General features: G+C 42.9%; 1 protein-coding gene across 2 annotated transcripts in view; it reads right to left on the bottom strand.

Moving 5' to 3' along the window:
- Window positions 1-17,102, bottom strand: part of tmem266 (transmembrane protein 266) — a 155,739-nt gene that overhangs the window by 35,417 nt on the left and 103,220 nt on the right. For both annotated transcript variants that reach the window (XM_043680377.1, XM_043680378.1), the window contains exons 4-7: window positions 15,494-15,648; window positions 15,320-15,393; window positions 12,736-12,792; window positions 5,988-6,126 (exon numbers count right to left, since the gene is read on the bottom strand). In XM_043680377.1, the coding sequence (XP_043536312.1) occupies window positions 5,988-6,126; window positions 12,736-12,792; window positions 15,320-15,393; window positions 15,494-15,648 (425 nt within the window). The remainder of the gene's footprint in view (window positions 1-5,987; window positions 6,127-12,735; window positions 12,793-15,319; window positions 15,394-15,493; window positions 15,649-17,102) is intronic.

Raw genomic sequence — 17,102 nt, 5'->3', positions numbered from 1 at the left:
CATTCCCTGTTGGAGATGGGGCTGTTTGATAAGGCAATCTTGAGGAATGCTCGGTTTCTCACATATTCCCTTCCCTGTTTGTACTTAGCCAACACCATCAGACAAACTCAAGATGATTGTCACATTTGTGGGTGCTTCCTCTCCAGCCTGGATGGTCCTATGCAAGAGGGAATCTCAAAATTCCTCACAACTGATAAACTGCACTTGAAGTGGTGGTCATTACTTTAACGTAGAGAAGACAGCAGCCAATTTGCACACAGCAAGCACCCACAGACAAGAATGAACAGATAATTTGGAATTCTTTTGTGAAATTGGTGTTGTTGGAAGGGTACACACTGGTCAGAAATCCCTCACTCTTGCTCAAGGAGCACCAATGGATCTTGGAGAAGCAGATTGGATCTCGATTTAATGTCTTATCCAAAAGAAGGGTCTGTTTCCGTGCTGTACACCTCTATGACTCTATAACACCACAGTCCTCCCTCAGCAGTGCTCTGTTAGTGTCAGCCTTGATTTTGAATCTGCAGTGGAACCTAAGGCTGCAACCTTCATGGTCAGAGAGTGGTGCTATCCACTGGGTCCTGACTGACAGCAGATAGACCAGGAGGTTTGCTCTCTGGCTAGCTGTGTGGGATACTAGTTGCTGTGTAGAGTAGGTCCCAGTTCCACTGGCTAATGAAGGGCAGAAAAGATGAACAATAGTTGTGGCTCTGCAGTTCCATCCAATTAAGAAACTGAAGATATTGTTTTTGGTTCCTGCTCCTACTCTGTCCCTAGCTAACTATATCATCCCTCTCCCTAGCAACAGTCTAAGGTTAGTTTAGCCTAAGGGTGTAGGTTTGCTCACTGAGCTGTAGGTTTGATATCCAGACATTTCATTACCTGGCTAGGTAACATCATCAGTGGTGACCTCCAAGTGAAGCAAAGCTCCTGCTTTCTATTTATACCTTTAGCCTGTTTGCAATCTTGATGCCACGTTCAGGTCTTCCACAAGTTTCTGATCTCATATTTGTGCCATCACTGAGGTCTCCTATTTGCACCTATGTAAAACTGTTCACCCCTGTAGCTGCTTATCTGATGCTGAAGCTACCATTTAAGATTCTGTTGCTCCTTGATTATTCTGAAACACTCCTGGGTGGTCTTCTCTGTTCTACCCTCTATAATCCTGGGGTGATCCAACATTCTGCTGCCTGTGTTATAACAGGCAACATGACCTTTTTCCCTCACTGCCATGTCCTTGCTGAACTACAATGACTCCTGGTCAAACAAAGTCCTGATTTTAAAATTCTTCTCTTTGTTTTTAAGTCCTTCTATGGCCTTGCCTCTCCCTTCACTCTAATATTCTTTTGCCCAACAACTTTGCAAGATATGTGCATTCTTCTTATTTGGCCTCTTACGAATTCCTAATACAGGTATTAACCTCTTCATGGTCATGTCTTCAGTTTCGGAGACCGTAAGCTCCCTAATTCTGTCTCTACACCTCATTAGCTCACTGCCTCACTTCTGTTTTTAAGACAATCCTTAAAACGCACCTCTTTTACAAACATTTTAGCCATTGAACTAATATGTCCACTGGTGGACTGGTGTCATATCTTGGCTTTTATTCAGTCCTGGGGACATTTCACTGCATGGGAGGTGCTACTTAAATGTAAGTTGTTGTTGTGACCATCACCCAGCAAACATATGAGAGTGGGTAATGGAGGAGGACAGGTTTTGGGCCTCCTGGTGATGCCTTTTGCAGCTGAGCAGCCTGCCATCACTCAACTGTAAAGGCACACATTTCGATAGCTTGTTCATCGATGAGGTGTCAGTGCTGTGGGGTCACATAACTGCAACAGTCAGTATCTCTAATTCACGAAAAGTAAGGTCCCCATCTAACCATTATCAAGTGCTCCTTGTAGATTGCTGATGTTTCTTTGCAGGAACACAATTAGAACAGCAACTATTACTGAGTGTAAAAATGAAGAACTGTACGGGTTGAATTGATTCCCCAGTCCAAAAAACACACAGCTTGTTAATTTTAATATCGAAAATCTGCCACTTAATTGAAACTGGATAAAAGCCACATCTGCCCAATATATTTTGTTGTCACTGCACTTCCTTCATTTGTTTAATTCTGGAATGAGTTCTTAGTTTGCAGAACGGAATAGTTGCAGACTATTTTTGAAATTGAGCTAAACTTAGCATTTCAGTGGACAGATGTACTCACTGACTGTAGCCAGGTTCATGTCTGCTGCAAGCAGCCAAGGGAAAGGATTTTTCTGTTTGCTAATTTGCTCTTTTCTTATGAAAGTCAATTCCATAGCTGCACTGATACACTCAAGTCAACAGGGTCAATTGTCAGACAGACAGTAGTATAATGATAATGCTATTGGACTAGTATGGTAGACATCAAGCTGATGTTCTGGGGTGCATGGGATCAAATCTCATCGCAGTGGCTGGTGGAATTTCTATTCACCTATTGAAACCTGGAATTGAAAGTTTGTCCCACTGATAGTGGCCATGAAACTTGTGTCGATTTCAGTAAAATCCCATCTTATTCATTGATGTGCTTCAAGGAAGGAAATCTGCCATCCTTACCCAGTCTGGCTATACATGCCTCCAGACCCACAGCAACATAGTCGATGTTTAACCATCCTCTGAAATAGCCCCAGCCAGCCATTCTGTTCAAGGGATATTTGGTGTGGAAAACTGTCAGCCAATGATATCCACATCCCATAACAGAACAACGAACAGAATCCAGTCATTGTCCTGAGGGAGAAGGCTGATTCTTTTGCCCTATTATTATGCTTTCAAACCTCTTCATGTCAGCTGCTTGAAAAATGCAGTGGGCAACATATTATCACCAACCTTGATAACTGCTAGTTGGCAATTTCAATTTTTAAATTCATTCACAGGATGTGAGTATCACAGACTAAGGTAGCACTTGCAACCCATCCTTATGTGGGGATTCCCAGAGGGCAGTTAAGAGTCATCCACATTGCTGTGGGTCTGGAGTCACATGTAGGCCAGACCAGGAAAGGATGGTGGTTTCCTTCCCTAAAGGACACTGGTGAACCTGATGGGTTTTCCCCAACAATTGAAAATGGTCCTCATTAGATTCTTAATAACAGATTTTTAAACTTAGATTCAAATTCCACCATGGCAGGATTTGAATCACTGTCCTCAGAACATTACCTGGGTCTCTAGATTAAAAACCCTGTGAAAATACCACTAGGCTGTTGGCCGTGTGGCAGATGGCATCCTGATTCCAGTGCCCACTTGCCTTTTGTAATTTGGGAGACTGGTGCGATGATGTTATGTTGCCAATCCAAGGCATGCTGTCACAGTGTGCGTGTTTTTTTTTCTTTATTATGTAACAGGATGAGGGCATCGTTGGCTAGGCAGCATTTATTGCCCATCCCTAATTGGTCAACCACATTGCTATGGGTCTGGAGTCACACGTACGCCAGCCCAAGTTAGGATGGCAGTTTCCTTCCCTAAAGGATGTTAGTGAATGAGATGGGTTTGTCCAACAATTGGCAATGGATTTACAGTAGTCATTAGATTCTTAATTCCAGATATTTATTGAATTCAAATACCACCATCTGCCATGGTGGGGTTCGAGCCCATGTCCCACTACATTAGATTAGATTCCCTGCAATATCGAAATAGGCCCTTCAGCCCAATAACTCCACACTGACCCTCCACAGATTTATCCACCCAGACCCTTTCCCCATACTTACCCCTGACTAAGGCACCTAACACTACAGGAAATTCAGCTGGCCTGCACAGCTTTGGATTGTGGTAGGAAACCCACACAGACACGGGGAGAATGTGCAAACTCCACACAGATAGTCACCCGAGGTGGGAATCGAACCCGGGTCCTGGGTACTGTGAGGCAGCAGTGCTGACCACTGAGCCACCATGCCACCCCATTACCTGGGTCTCTGGATTAACAGTCCACTGATAATACCACTAGGCTATTTTGTGTGTGCGTGTGTTTGGGGAACGTGGCTACTCTTAAATGCATTTGTAAATTCCTGCCCCACTGTGTCGGCTTCTTCCAGTGCAGGGACATCACTGTTTTACATGAGCCCGTCCTCATGTCACACTTCATAGGAATGGGAGGAGATCTACTATTCAATTACATCACAGCTGAATTATTTCCTAATCCATCCGCCCACCATTTTTCTCCAACTCTCAAAATCGTTACTCAGCAAAAGTCAATCAATTTCAGCTTTGATATTTTTAATTGGCTTCTAGATGTAGTATTTCACAGTATTACAGAATTATAGAATCCCTACAGTGCAGAAAGAAGCTATTTCTTATGCTTTCATGGGATATGGGTGTCACTAATGGTACCAACATTTCCCCCCCAATTGCCCATGAACTGAGTTGGTTACTAGATTACTTACTTACAGTGTGGAAACAGGCCCTTCGGCCCAACAAGTCCACACCGACCCGCCGAAGCGCACCCACCCAGACCCATTCCCCTACATTTACCCCTGCACCTAACACTACAGGCAATTTAGCGTGGCCAATTCACCTAACCTGCACATTTTTGGAGTGTGGGAGGAAACCGGAGCACCCGGAGGAAACCCATGCAGACACGGGGAGAATGTGCAAACTCCACACAGTCGGTCGCCTGAGGCGGGAATTGAACCCGGGTCTCTGGCGCTGTGAGGCAACAGTGCTAAACACTGTGCCACCGTGCCGCCCACGGTGAACTCCACTTCAGAGGCAATTAAGAGTTAGCTATTTTGCTGTTGGTCTGGAGTCACATGGAGGCCATGAAAGGCAGATTTCCTTTCCTATAGAACATTCGTGAACCAGGTGAGTCTTATAATAATAAATACAGTTCATTGGCCACTGAGACTAACTTTCAATTGCAGATTTTATTAATTGATTTAAAATTCCACCAGCTGTCCTGCTGGGATTTGAACCAGCATCCCCAGACCATTAGCAGGGGCTTTAGCTAGCTGGTCTACTGATGTTACCATGACACTAAAGCATCCTCGGCAGTACCTTTGCCATTTGAAATTTCCTTTGTATGAAGAAATGTTTTCTGATGTAACCCCAGATGTTCCATTAATTGTCTCCAGACAATAGCAATCTAAAGCATCGTACGCAGAGTCAATGTTAATGATTACCAGTAATCCAGAGGTCTAGATCAATATTTGTGAGTCTGAGTTCAAATCCAAACATGGCATTTGGTGCTATTTAAATTAAATGAATTAATAAATCTGGGCTAAACTGCTGCTCTCATTCATTACACCCATGAAACTACCACATTGCTGTAAAAACCCATTTGGCCTATTAGTGTCCTTTATGGAAGGAAATCTGCCATCCTTATCTAGTCTGGCTAACATGTTAGCACATACCCACAGAAACATGGTTGGCTGTTAATTGTCCTCTGAAATTGCCAAATGAACACACAGAGGGCAATAACAGACAGCCAATAAATGTTGGCCTTGGAGGGCTCTTGCGATGCAGTGGTTGTGCCCTTACCTCTGAGCCGGGAGGCCCAGGTTCATGTCCAACCTGCTCCAAAGGTGTGTGATAAAAGCTCTGAACAGGTTGGCGAGAAATTATCGAAATGTTGGCCTTGCTAGTGAGTGTCATATCCTGAGAACAAATGTATTGGGATAAAAACGTAATGCAGTTGTCCTTGGAATTAAGATTCTATGGGCATTTACTGCATTCCATGCCTGTAAGCCAATGAATGAGGCTGAGATTGTGATTAGTCAATGCTCTATTATTGCATGTATCATGCATCGAACTGGATGGTTAGAAGATGAGTTAAAAAAAATTGTGTTTTTTAAAATTCTCTGAACGTTCCTGATTCAAGACACAGGCAATGTGATTGTGAAGTGTTTATATGAACACAAGGTATTTTTCAGTGATGCTGCACAGACATTTCCCATTCACTGCCGAGGTAACAGAGAAAAAGTACATTGTCAATAAAATCCAATTGACCCACAACGTTACCATTAGTGCCAACCACTCACCGTCAATGATGCGTTTGACCTTCCAAATGCGAAGGGTGATGATTAGGCTGATGGCATCCCATGGGCTGCTGGGTCCATTTGCTACAGTCGAGGCCACCATGGGAGCCAATGACAGGACGATGACTGCACCATCAAATACCTGCAATGTGCAAAATGCCCACAGGGAATCAGACATTACAGTGTCAGAGAATTGCTATAGCACTAAAGGAAGCCATTCAATCCATCATGACTACAACGGCTTTTCAAATGAACTGATTGCTTAGTGCCATTGTCTAGCCTTCACCCCATAACACTTCATATTTTTCCTTTTTGGATATGAACGATGTGTGTTCCAAATGCAAAATGGTCACTGCAATCTATCTGCACATATTCAATTGCACCCTGACTTGAGACACACTTTGCGATGGTACTGGGCCTTTAAGAGAGATGTGTTCTGTCCTGTTTCTCTTGTAAAGAGATATTATCACAGTGGTGCTGAAAATCTCCTTTTGACAGACAGTTGGTAACAGCTTTTGAGTTATCCCTAGGTTTTTTTTTTACAAGTTAAACAAAAGACACAGGAGTGGACAGGGTCAGGTTCACACAGAACCAAGGGTCTTTAGGCTTTGCTTTCAGTTTGATTTTGATAATGTTAGCTGGCTGTTGGAGTTAACCAATAAAGCTCTCTCTCTGTGCTGCTGGTGAAGACTTAGACAGATGTTTTTCCTCTTAGAGATAAAACAGGCAGACTTTTTGTCGTTCTTTTGGTTGAATTGGAAAACAATAAGCACATGAGGATAAAACTGGTTTGCTAAATTGCCTTGCCGGAGTGTGTTTATGAGATGCTGCTTATATTGAAACATACAGTCTTAGAGTTACATGGCACGGAAACAGACCCTTCGGTCCAACTTGTGCATGCTGATCAGATATCCTAAATTAATCTAGTCCCATTTTGCAACATTTGGCCCATATCATAGAATCCCTACAGTGTGGAAACAGGCTATTTGGCCTGACAAGTCCACATCGACCCTTTGAAGAGTATCCCACTCTGGCCCATTTCCCTACCCTATGACTCCACATTTCCTCTGACTAATGCACCTAACCTACACATCCCTGAACACTATGGGCGATTTAGCACAGCCAAAACCTCTAACCTGCACATCTTTGTGACAGTGGGAGGAAATCAGCACATCCAGAGGAAACCCCCACAAGCACAGAGAGAATGTGCAAACTCCACACAGACAGTTTCCCGAGGGTGGGATCAAACCAGAGTCCCTGGTGCTGCGAGACAGCAATGCTAGCCACTGAGCCACCGTACCCCCCTAAACCTTTCATAGTCATATACCCATCCAGATGCCTTTTAAATGTTGTAATTGTACCAGCCTCCATCACATTTGGCAGCTCAGTCCATACACGCACTATCCTCTGTGTGAACAGGTGATCTCTTTTAAATCTTTCCCCTCTCACCTTAAACCTATGCCGTCTAGTTTTGGACTTACCTAACCTCAGCTTCCAGTACTCTAGGGAAATTAGCCTCAGCTTATTCACCCTCTACCTAGAGCTCAAACCCTCCACCTCAACAACATTCTTGTAAATCTTTTCTGATCCCTTTCAAGTTTAACATCTTTCCTACAGCAAGAAGGTCAAAACTGAATACAGTGTTCCAAAAGTGGCCTACCAATGTCCTGTAGAGCTGCAGTTTTACATTCTATACTTAATGTACTGACGCCTTCTTTACTACCCCGTCTACCTGCAATTCCACCTTCAATGAATTATGAACTTGCACCCTAAGGTCTCTTTTATCAGCAACACACCCTAGGGCCCCACCATTAAGTGAAAAGTCCTGCCCTGACTTGCCTTACCAAAATGCAACACTTCACATTTATCTCAGTTAAATTCCATCTGCCACTTCTCAGCCCATTGGATCAAGAAACAATTGATATTTAGTGCTTTAATGATACATTATCTTGTTAAGCATTTCAAAAGTTCTGTCAGTTCATTTTGTTTGTACTTTAACTGTTTTGTAGGAATAAAGTGTGTTTTGCTTAAACTTAGTGATGGACCAGTTGAATTATATCTGGAACATAGCACCTTATACTTGCCTTTAAATAAATAAAGAAGTTAGGTCCTAGGCAATTCCTTCCTATATTTTGGGGGGATAATGGTCTGAGCCATAATAAATTACATAGTCAGTTGATAGGGGTTGGAGATATACAGAAATATGGAAACATAAAAGTTAGGCACATGAGTAAGACATTCAACCCTTTCAGCCTTCTCTGTCATTCAATATGATGAAGTCCTCTGTTCCTGCTTTATCCCCCTACCACTTAATCACTTTAACCCTAAGGACTAAATCTAACTCCTTCTTGGAAACATCCAATGTTTTGGCCTCAACCCTAACTGATATGTGCAATTTTGCCCCAGGGCAGAAGTGAAGTACCGCACAATATCCCCAGTCCCCCTTGGGACAGCTCTGTTGCAGACTTGACCTACACCTCACAATAAGAGCTGTGCTAACTGAATTACTACCCACAACTGCAACACGCCACCTAGTGGTGTGATTTCCCATTTATGGAGCCTTCCAGGTGACAGTCTAATTCCTTTTGAATACTTCAGCAGAAACTGCTTCCACAGCACTCTCAGGAAGTGTATTTCAGACCTTAATCACTCGCTGCATGAACAAGACTTTTCTCACACCTTTTTTAATTTCCTTTGCCAATTTAAATAATTTTTGCCATTTCATTCTGTATCCTTTCATGAATAGTTTCTGGCTATCTACTCAGTCCAGCTACTCATGATTTTGAAACATACCGACGACCCCACCTATATTTCTAGAGTCAAAATGTGCGGCACCTAAATACAGTATTAATACAGAATCTAACTATGGCTTTCAACACATTCCAGAGGCCCAGTTTAATGTTCTGAGGACAAACACAAACAATGTTGGAGAAAATCAGCAGGTCAGGCAGCATCTATGGAGAGAGAAACAAAGTTAATATTCTGAGTCTGGTATGAACTCCCTTTCAGAACAGTTGTGAAGAACAGTCACATCGGATTCAAAACTCTGCTTCTTCCTTCACAGATGATAGCAGACCTGCTGAGTTTCTCCAACATTGTCTGTGTTTCTTTCAGACTACCAGAATCTGTAGTAATTTGCTTTTATTTTAATGTTCTGAGGGCGTCTGGTGGAATTGACATTCAAATTATAAATCTGGAATTGACAGCTGGTCTCAGTGATGATGATGGTGATGATGATGAATTGTTGTAAAAGTCCATCTGGTTCACTAATGTCCTTTAGAGAAGGAAATCTGCTGTTCTTACCTGGTCTGGTCCTCATGTGACTCCACACCCTCAGCAATCTTAGTTGTCCTCTAAAATGGCACTTACAAACCAATCAGTTCCAGAGCAAATAAGGATGGGCAAAAAATCCTGGGTCTTGCGATTGATGCCCATGGATTTTAAAGAGATTGTGAATGTTTGGTTGCCCATGGGTTTTTTTTGTATTCACTCATGGTATGAGGGCTTTGCTGACCAGGCAGCACTTATTGCCCATTCCTAATTGCCCAGAGAGCATTTAAGAGTCAACCACATTGCTGAGGGTATGGAGTTACATGTAGGCTAGTGCTATGGATCAGGTCAGACCCCCTCAAAACATTTCAAGAAAGAAATGCAGACCCTAACTTTGCGAGATGTTTTAGGCAGGTGTAGCATGGATATTCCAGAAGTGATGCAGTTTGTCAAACCACTCGGTTTTAAATAAAATAGAATTTATTTACAAGATTACTGAACGAAAAGAGAACAGTATAAAAAATAACTTAGTCTATCCTAAAACCCAATAGATTATCTCAACTTAATGATGCTGTTCCAAATGCTTGCAACAACTCCCATAAACACCCCTTGGCAAAAAAGGAAAAATCAAACACAGAGTCTTACAGGGGAGAGAGAGAGAGGGACAGCAAAGGGATTCAGCATGGAAAACTTTCTTCCAAGTAGCTGTTTCTTGGTCCAGCAGCCTCAAACTGAATGACTGCTTTCAGTGAACAGCCAGCCTGCTAAAAACCAAACCAAACCAAACCAAACTAGAGCAATGGACTCATGGTCATTATTAGATACTAATTTTTTTAGTGAATTCAAATTCCATCTACACCAGGTCCCGAAAATATTAATTACCTGGACCAACAGGCCACCACCTCCTCCTAAATGAGTGAGTGGGTAAATGGGTCAGTGGGTGGCTATAGACACGTGGGATGGATAGATGTATAAGACTGAGTCAGGGACACACCCATACTTTGCTCATCTTCTTTTACATGGTCTGCTATCCACAAAGCAAGCTGGGAGAGGAAGCAAACCCAAGCTGATGTGCAATCCACTTTTGTGTTAAAGACAAGGGCAGCAGGCACATGAGAAAGCCACCTACTGCAAATTCCCCTCCAAGCCACTCACCATCCTGACTTGGGAATGTTTCTTCACTGTTGCTGGGTCAAGATCCTGGAATTCCCTCCCTAGCAGTATTATGGATTTACCTACAGCACATGGACTGTAGCGGTTTAAGAAGGCAGCTCACATGATTTTCTAAAGGGGAAGTAGGGGCAGGCAATAAATGCTGGCCCAGACAGTGACACCTACATCCCAGGAACAATTTTTAAAAATTCTAGCATTTTCTTGTTTTGAACTCTGATCTCTAGGCTTTGCAGCTTTTCTTTTCATTATTAAGTTAAAGCTGCTGTGTTTACACTGAGACACATTTAAGCAGAGAAGAATGAACAGGGAAACAGCCACTCGGTTTAATGTCCTGTGGTGTATAATTATCCCCATGCACCACTTCAAGCTGGGGTCAACAAGCGAGTCTCAGTTAACTACGAATTGTAACTCTGGACGTATTGTTAATGAGCACAGTGCCAATTTACCATTGCAGCAGGGCTGCTTAGCATAGCTTGCTTTCTATTAATGATTTCTTACAGAATTATTTTGAGAACAGGCAACACACTGCGTTATCATATCGTTTTCTTTCTGAAATGGGATTGAGATTTGACTCAAACATGGATGGAAGGCGTGTGTGTGTGTGTGTGTTCCTATACACGTGTTTTGCATGTACGCGTGTTTTTCTATCTGTACATCTCTGCCCTTTTGTGTGTGTTTGTCTGAGTCTATATGATTCTGTGTATGTCATTTTCATGCATACAGTTTTGCGTTTGTGCCTCTGTGTTGTTTTTCTGAGTATATGTGTGTGTGAGTCTGGGCATGTGTTTTATGTGAGTGTGCATTTTTCTGTGAATATATCTGTTCCTGTGTGTATGGTTGTGTGTGTGCTTGTATGTATGTGAATCCATATGTGTGTTTTTCTGTATATATGCCTGTTCCCGTGTGTGATAAAGGCAAATGTTACTTCGTCTCCGTCATTATTCCTTCCTCCTGCTTGTATCCATGGTGTTCTTCCTTGCAAGAACTCAGCAGCATACATCTCCATGGAAACGTGATTGGCTGCTCGACCCAATGGAGATGTATAATCACATTGCTTTTCCAATGGAATCAGTTCCAGGATTGGGTTGGATCCTAGACTTAGCCATTCCTGCTGGGTGAGTGAAAGGTTTGGGGTGGTACACAAAAAATGCAACAGTCCCATCTGCACAAAGTCCTATCTCTGGCTTTACACCTCTGATTGGGACCTTCCTCAGTCTGAGGTCAGTGGTCAAATCCCAGCTACATGGTCAAATACCTGGTGATGAAATGTACATACATGCGAAATGTACATACATGGACAGGGAAAGATCCCATTTTCTCTTTGAGCCTGCCCTAACACCATGATAATAGACTGTACTCATGACTCACTCCCACTTCTTATACCTATCATGTCATCTCCCAGGAGGGTATTTTAAAAAACCTAGGCCAAAAAGGGAAAATAAAAACATCCAGATTAATTTGTCTTCAACCTCCTCAACTCCTGTAACTGGTCCAGGTGAGTTGTTACTTGTTGTGATGTTAACCTGATACTCTCTGCCATCCCTGCCCCAGTCAAGAATCCCTTGAAAGCAAAAGTTGTTTGACTTTCTCATTTTCCAGCTGAAGCAAAACGGGCAGCACGGTGGCACAGTGGTTAGCACTGCTGCCTCATAGTGCCAGAGACCCGGGTTCAATTCCCACCTCAAGGTGACTCTGTGTGTGGAGTTTGCACATTCTCCCCGTGTCTGTGTGGGTTTCCTCTGGGTGCTCCGGTTTCCTCCCACTTTCCAAAAATGTGCGCGTTAGGTGAATTGGCCGTGCTAAATTGCCCGTAGTGTTAGGTGTAGGGAAATGGGTCTGGGTGGTCCGTGCTTTGGATGGTCGGTGTGGACTTATTTGGCCAAAGGGCCTGTTTCCACGCTGTAAGTAATCTAAAAAGAAACATATGGTGGTTTTTAAACAGGATATAGAGCAAAGAGGTAAGCCAAAGTTTACTCAAGTGGCAGTATGAATCAGATGGGCTGAATAGCCTACCTTATTCCATTTTTTGGTGCCACTGATGGCCATAGCATAGGCATGTTGACAATATAAAATTGTTTCTTTCCCTGCACTTGTAACTGTTGTACAAGGAGGATACAGAAAAGACCCTTTGCTAACTCATGAACTGTTTTCCTTCCTCACAGATCAGGCAACGCAGCACTGGTTTCTGTGCAGGTTGAGAGGCAAGAATTTCAATGAAGAGTAATATATTTGATCTAGTTCTGATGTTCTAGACCTTGGACATGGCTACACATGCAAAAACGTGCACTGAGGTAAATGCACAACTCACCTCCAGTTTGTTCTCAATATAGTCCCAAATGCCAAGTACCACAATCCTGAAGACAGTCTGATAGAGAGAGAACACAACAGAGACTTAGCCTTTCCGTGCATCATGACCTACACAGCATACATGCGCTGTCTGTTTTTTTGAGCAGTTCCCTGACATAAACGTTCTGACTTTTCTGAGTTATGTTCTGGGGAGGAAAGGAAATTCTGTCATATTGACCAGAAGTTAAATAGCCTACTCCATGACAAGGTCGTTAAGTGTCAGGAGGCCACAATGCAGTTCAACGATTTTAACCCCAAAGCATTTCCCGATCAGGTGTGGGGAGAGATGGCTGTGGTGTACAGCTCAGCCTGTTATGGCCCACTGGGCCTCGGTGTGACATTACCATTTTCAACCAGCAGGGTGAGTGAAAATGCTAAGTTACCCCGAAGTTTGTTCAATCCTGCAGTTCCAATCAACAGCCATATACAAAGTGTATAAACTGAATTCACTGGGATGGGCACTGAGCCTAAATATTCTCCATAGAGACTCCTGATCTTGGCTTATGTAGAGTGGACAAGCTATTTATAAACATAGAAAGGAGCAGGAGTAGGCTCTTTGACCTTTCAAAGCTCCTCCACCATTTAATTTGATTATTGCTGATCCTCTCTCTCAGTGCTCAATTCCCAGTTTCTCTCCAAATCTCTTGATGCCTTTAATATCTAACAATTTATCGAGCTCTTGTTTGAATATACTTAGTAACCCAGCCTCCTGTGGTAGCAAATTCCTCAGGTTGACCACCGTCTAAGTGAAGAAATCTTTCCTCACCTCAGTCCGAAATGGTCTATTTTGTATCCTCAAACTGCAATCTCTGGTTCTAGACTCTCCAAGCATGGGAAACAACTTCTCCTGCATCTAGTCTGTCTAGCTCTGTTAGAGTGTGGTGCTGGAAAAGCATAGCTGGTCAGGCAGCATCTGAGGAGCAGGAGAATCGACATTTTGGACATAAGCCCTTCATTAGAAATTCCCGAAACACGTTCGGTATTATGTCCAAAATGTCGATTCTCCTGCTCCTTGGATGCTGCCTGACCAGCTATGCTTTTCCAGAACCACACTCTTTGTCTCTGATTTCCAGCACTATAGTCCTCACTTTCTCCGAGCTCTGTTAGAATTTGATATATTTCGATCTAATCCTCTTTCATCCTTCCAAACTCTCATGACTACAGACCATTCAGGACTGAGATGATGAGGAATTTCTTCACTCAGAGGAGGGTGAGTCTTTGGAATTCTCAATTCCAGAGGCTGTAGAAGCTTAGTCATTGAGTCTGTTCAAGTCAGAGATTGACAGATTTAGGAATCTCGCAACATTAAGGGATATGAAGATAGTGCAAGACAATGATGTTGTTAGGTGATCAGCCATTAGCTAACTGAATGATTGAGCAGGCTCAATGGGCTATATGTCCCATTCCAACCTTTGTGTTTCTATGAAGCTTATTCCCTGATAAAGGGACAAAACTTAATGAAGCTCCTTAGTTCACCTTATATGTCCTTGCATAGCTGGACTTGGTGAGGGCAATTGTTCATTTTGCTGGGTGGTTTTTGCTTGCTCCCTGTTTCTTGGACATTTTTGGGTTGAATTCATAAACTTCAAAAAAAGGAGGGAGACAGAAAGCATGAAACAACAGGCCAGTTAATTTGGCACCTGTCCTCAGGAGCACGATGGAGATGTTATCATAGTATCCCTGCTGTTTGGAAGCAGGCCATTCAAGTCCACACTGACCCTCTGAAAAGCATTCCACTCAGACCCACATTTGCCATGGCCAATCTGCCTAACCTGCACTCTTTTGCACTGTGGGAAGAATGAGAGCACCGAGAGAGAACCCATGCATACACTGTGAGAATGTGCAAATTCCACACAGTCACCCAAGGGTGGAATCAAACCCGGGTCCCTGGCATTGTGAGGCAGAGGTGAGCCACCAGCGTTGTAGATGGAGACTAAGAAAAGTTCAAGGTAATCAGGAAAAGTCAACGTGGACTTTATAAAAGAAATCATATTTCAACCAATTTATTGCAGTTCTTTGAGATAGACTTATGCTGTGGATAAAGGTGAGCTGGTAGATATATTGTACTTAGATTTCCAGATGGCATTTGGTAAGGAGCCACATTAAAGATTGTTATAGAAGATTAAAGTTCATGATGTAGGAGGGTAACATTGGCATACATTTAGAGATTGGCCAGCTAACAGTAGAGTAAGCATCAATGTATACTGGTAGAGTTCAATTAATCGTACATTATAGTGGGATGTGGTGGTTGAGTGGCAATTGAGCAATGCCCCTCCCTTAACTTATTTACATTCGTTTATAGCCTTTTTACATCCTCCCCACAATTTACTTTCCTATTGTTCTATCATCAACCAGTTTAGCAACTGGCCCTTTAGTCCCTTTCCAGCCGTGTGATGAAGCCAGTATGTTCAACTGGCAAATGAATGGTGTACCAAATCAGTACATCTGCTATCTTAATATGAGTAGTGCCACAGGAGAGATAGTAAATAGCATTGCACAGTCATTAGCAAATATGAAACGCTTTTTAACAAATAGCAACGGCTTACCTCAGTGAAGAAAACAGAGAGGATGACAAGACTTATCCAGTGAATGATCCCCGCAAACTGGAATGCACTGGTAACTTCAACAAGAGAGAAAAGGGATGATGACTACCAAGAAACGACTGAACAGGCCGCATTGGAGAAGGGAAGGTTGAGCGGGTAAGGTCATACTGTACTCACACTGAAGTAACTTGGTATCGATAAGGAGCTCCAGCGTTAGCAGGAGGACAACCAGGACCACGGACGCTACCAGGAAGCAGTTGAGTCCAGCGCTGAGTAGGACCACTTGCCAGACAGCTGTCCGTCTCCCACAGCAAGGCTTCAGCCAGTTCGAGCTGGGAGGCAGGCCAGAGAGGGGCACAGAGTTAGTGAGTGCCACTATGCCTATTTACGGTCATTTAATTGCAAGACAACAAACACATTTTTTAATGATAGATTAGTTATATATATCCAGGAGGAAGACATTATTTAATTACAACTCTCATAAGGAGAAACTGCTGCCACACTGGGATAGCCGGTAGAAAGCAGGAAGGGTCACTCGACCCGAAACGTTAACTGATTTCTCTCCACAAATGCTGCCAGACCTGCTGAGCTTTTCTATTTGTGATTTGGATTTACAGCATCTGCAGTTCTGTTGGTTCTTATTTAGTCTGTAATTTGTAGTGTATTCTGTAAATAAAAGAATGGCCAAGATAAGGATTTGGGTCTAGTTTCAGTCCTGGGATTCATTTATTAGGTGGTGGTAAGCAAGAGCAGTAAGGGTCATGTTCGAATAAAGATAAAGCATTATCTCACGGAATGGACAGAATGGGTTGAATAGCAGAATGTCCTCTTTCAAGGCTGAGATAAATCATGTTGGAGCTGGCAAGAAGTGAAAGGGAAATAACACCTAGAGCTCTGGGTAGATTCTGGGTTGGGCAGCATTGAGATCCCAGAGTGAATATTCAGTTGGTGTTAACACAATGCTAACAGTGTTTAAATGGGCCATGTAACTTTCTCCTACCATGTTGGCACTGATGACAGCCATCTGTTGTTTCGGATGGACATTGTCTGCCTTTCTCCAGCAAACCAGGATTTCTTTAGACCCCGAGAGCCATTCACAATGAAACTCTCTTGAGTGTAGCTCAGAAACCTCTCTTACGGGATCATGCTACAGAAGCTTCCTCTTGTAGGTTGTCCCATCCTCCACAATTGTGTTCACATTTGCTGGAGACCTTATATCTGAAGTGCATCGGGACATTCATGAGGTGCTCTGCCATCCGTGCTATCCCATTTTTCGCAGTTAAGGTGACCTATAGGTGAGGTCCTTTGGTCAAAATTAAACTTATTGTGTGCAACGTTGCACATTGTAAAAAGAAAGATTTGCCTTCATTTTTTTTTATTACAGCCTTAGGATGTCCTAAATCCCTTTGCAGCTAACTAAGTCATTTTTGATGGTGTAGTTGTAATTATGAAGTGGTGCATACCATTTGTGCACAGAAAGATCCCAGAAACAGCAATAAAGGCCAGATCATCTGTTTTTGTGATGCTGACTAAGAGGTAAGTGTTGACTGTGATGCTGAGGAGAATGCACTTACTCCAAACTGTACCGTGATATATTTATGCCCATCCAAGAGGGCAAAGGGCCTTTGGTTTAACACCTTGTTCAGAGACGGCAGCTCTGGTGGTGCAGCAACCCCTCAGTTTGGGCACTGGAAGGTTAGTGTAGATTTTGTTCTCAACTCTCTGGAGTGCAGCTTGAACCTGAGTCTGAATTAGAGTATCTATGTTGCAGGAAGAATATAAAACC

The sequence above is a fragment of the Chiloscyllium plagiosum genome, chromosome 40 (genome assembly GCF_004010195.1).
Source record: "Chiloscyllium plagiosum isolate BGI_BamShark_2017 chromosome 40, ASM401019v2, whole genome shotgun sequence".
In the NCBI taxonomy this organism is placed as follows: Eukaryota; Metazoa; Chordata; class Chondrichthyes; order Orectolobiformes; family Hemiscylliidae; genus Chiloscyllium; species Chiloscyllium plagiosum.
Note: the sequence above shows the minus strand (reverse complement) of the source record. Positions and strands in the feature narration are given on the sequence as shown.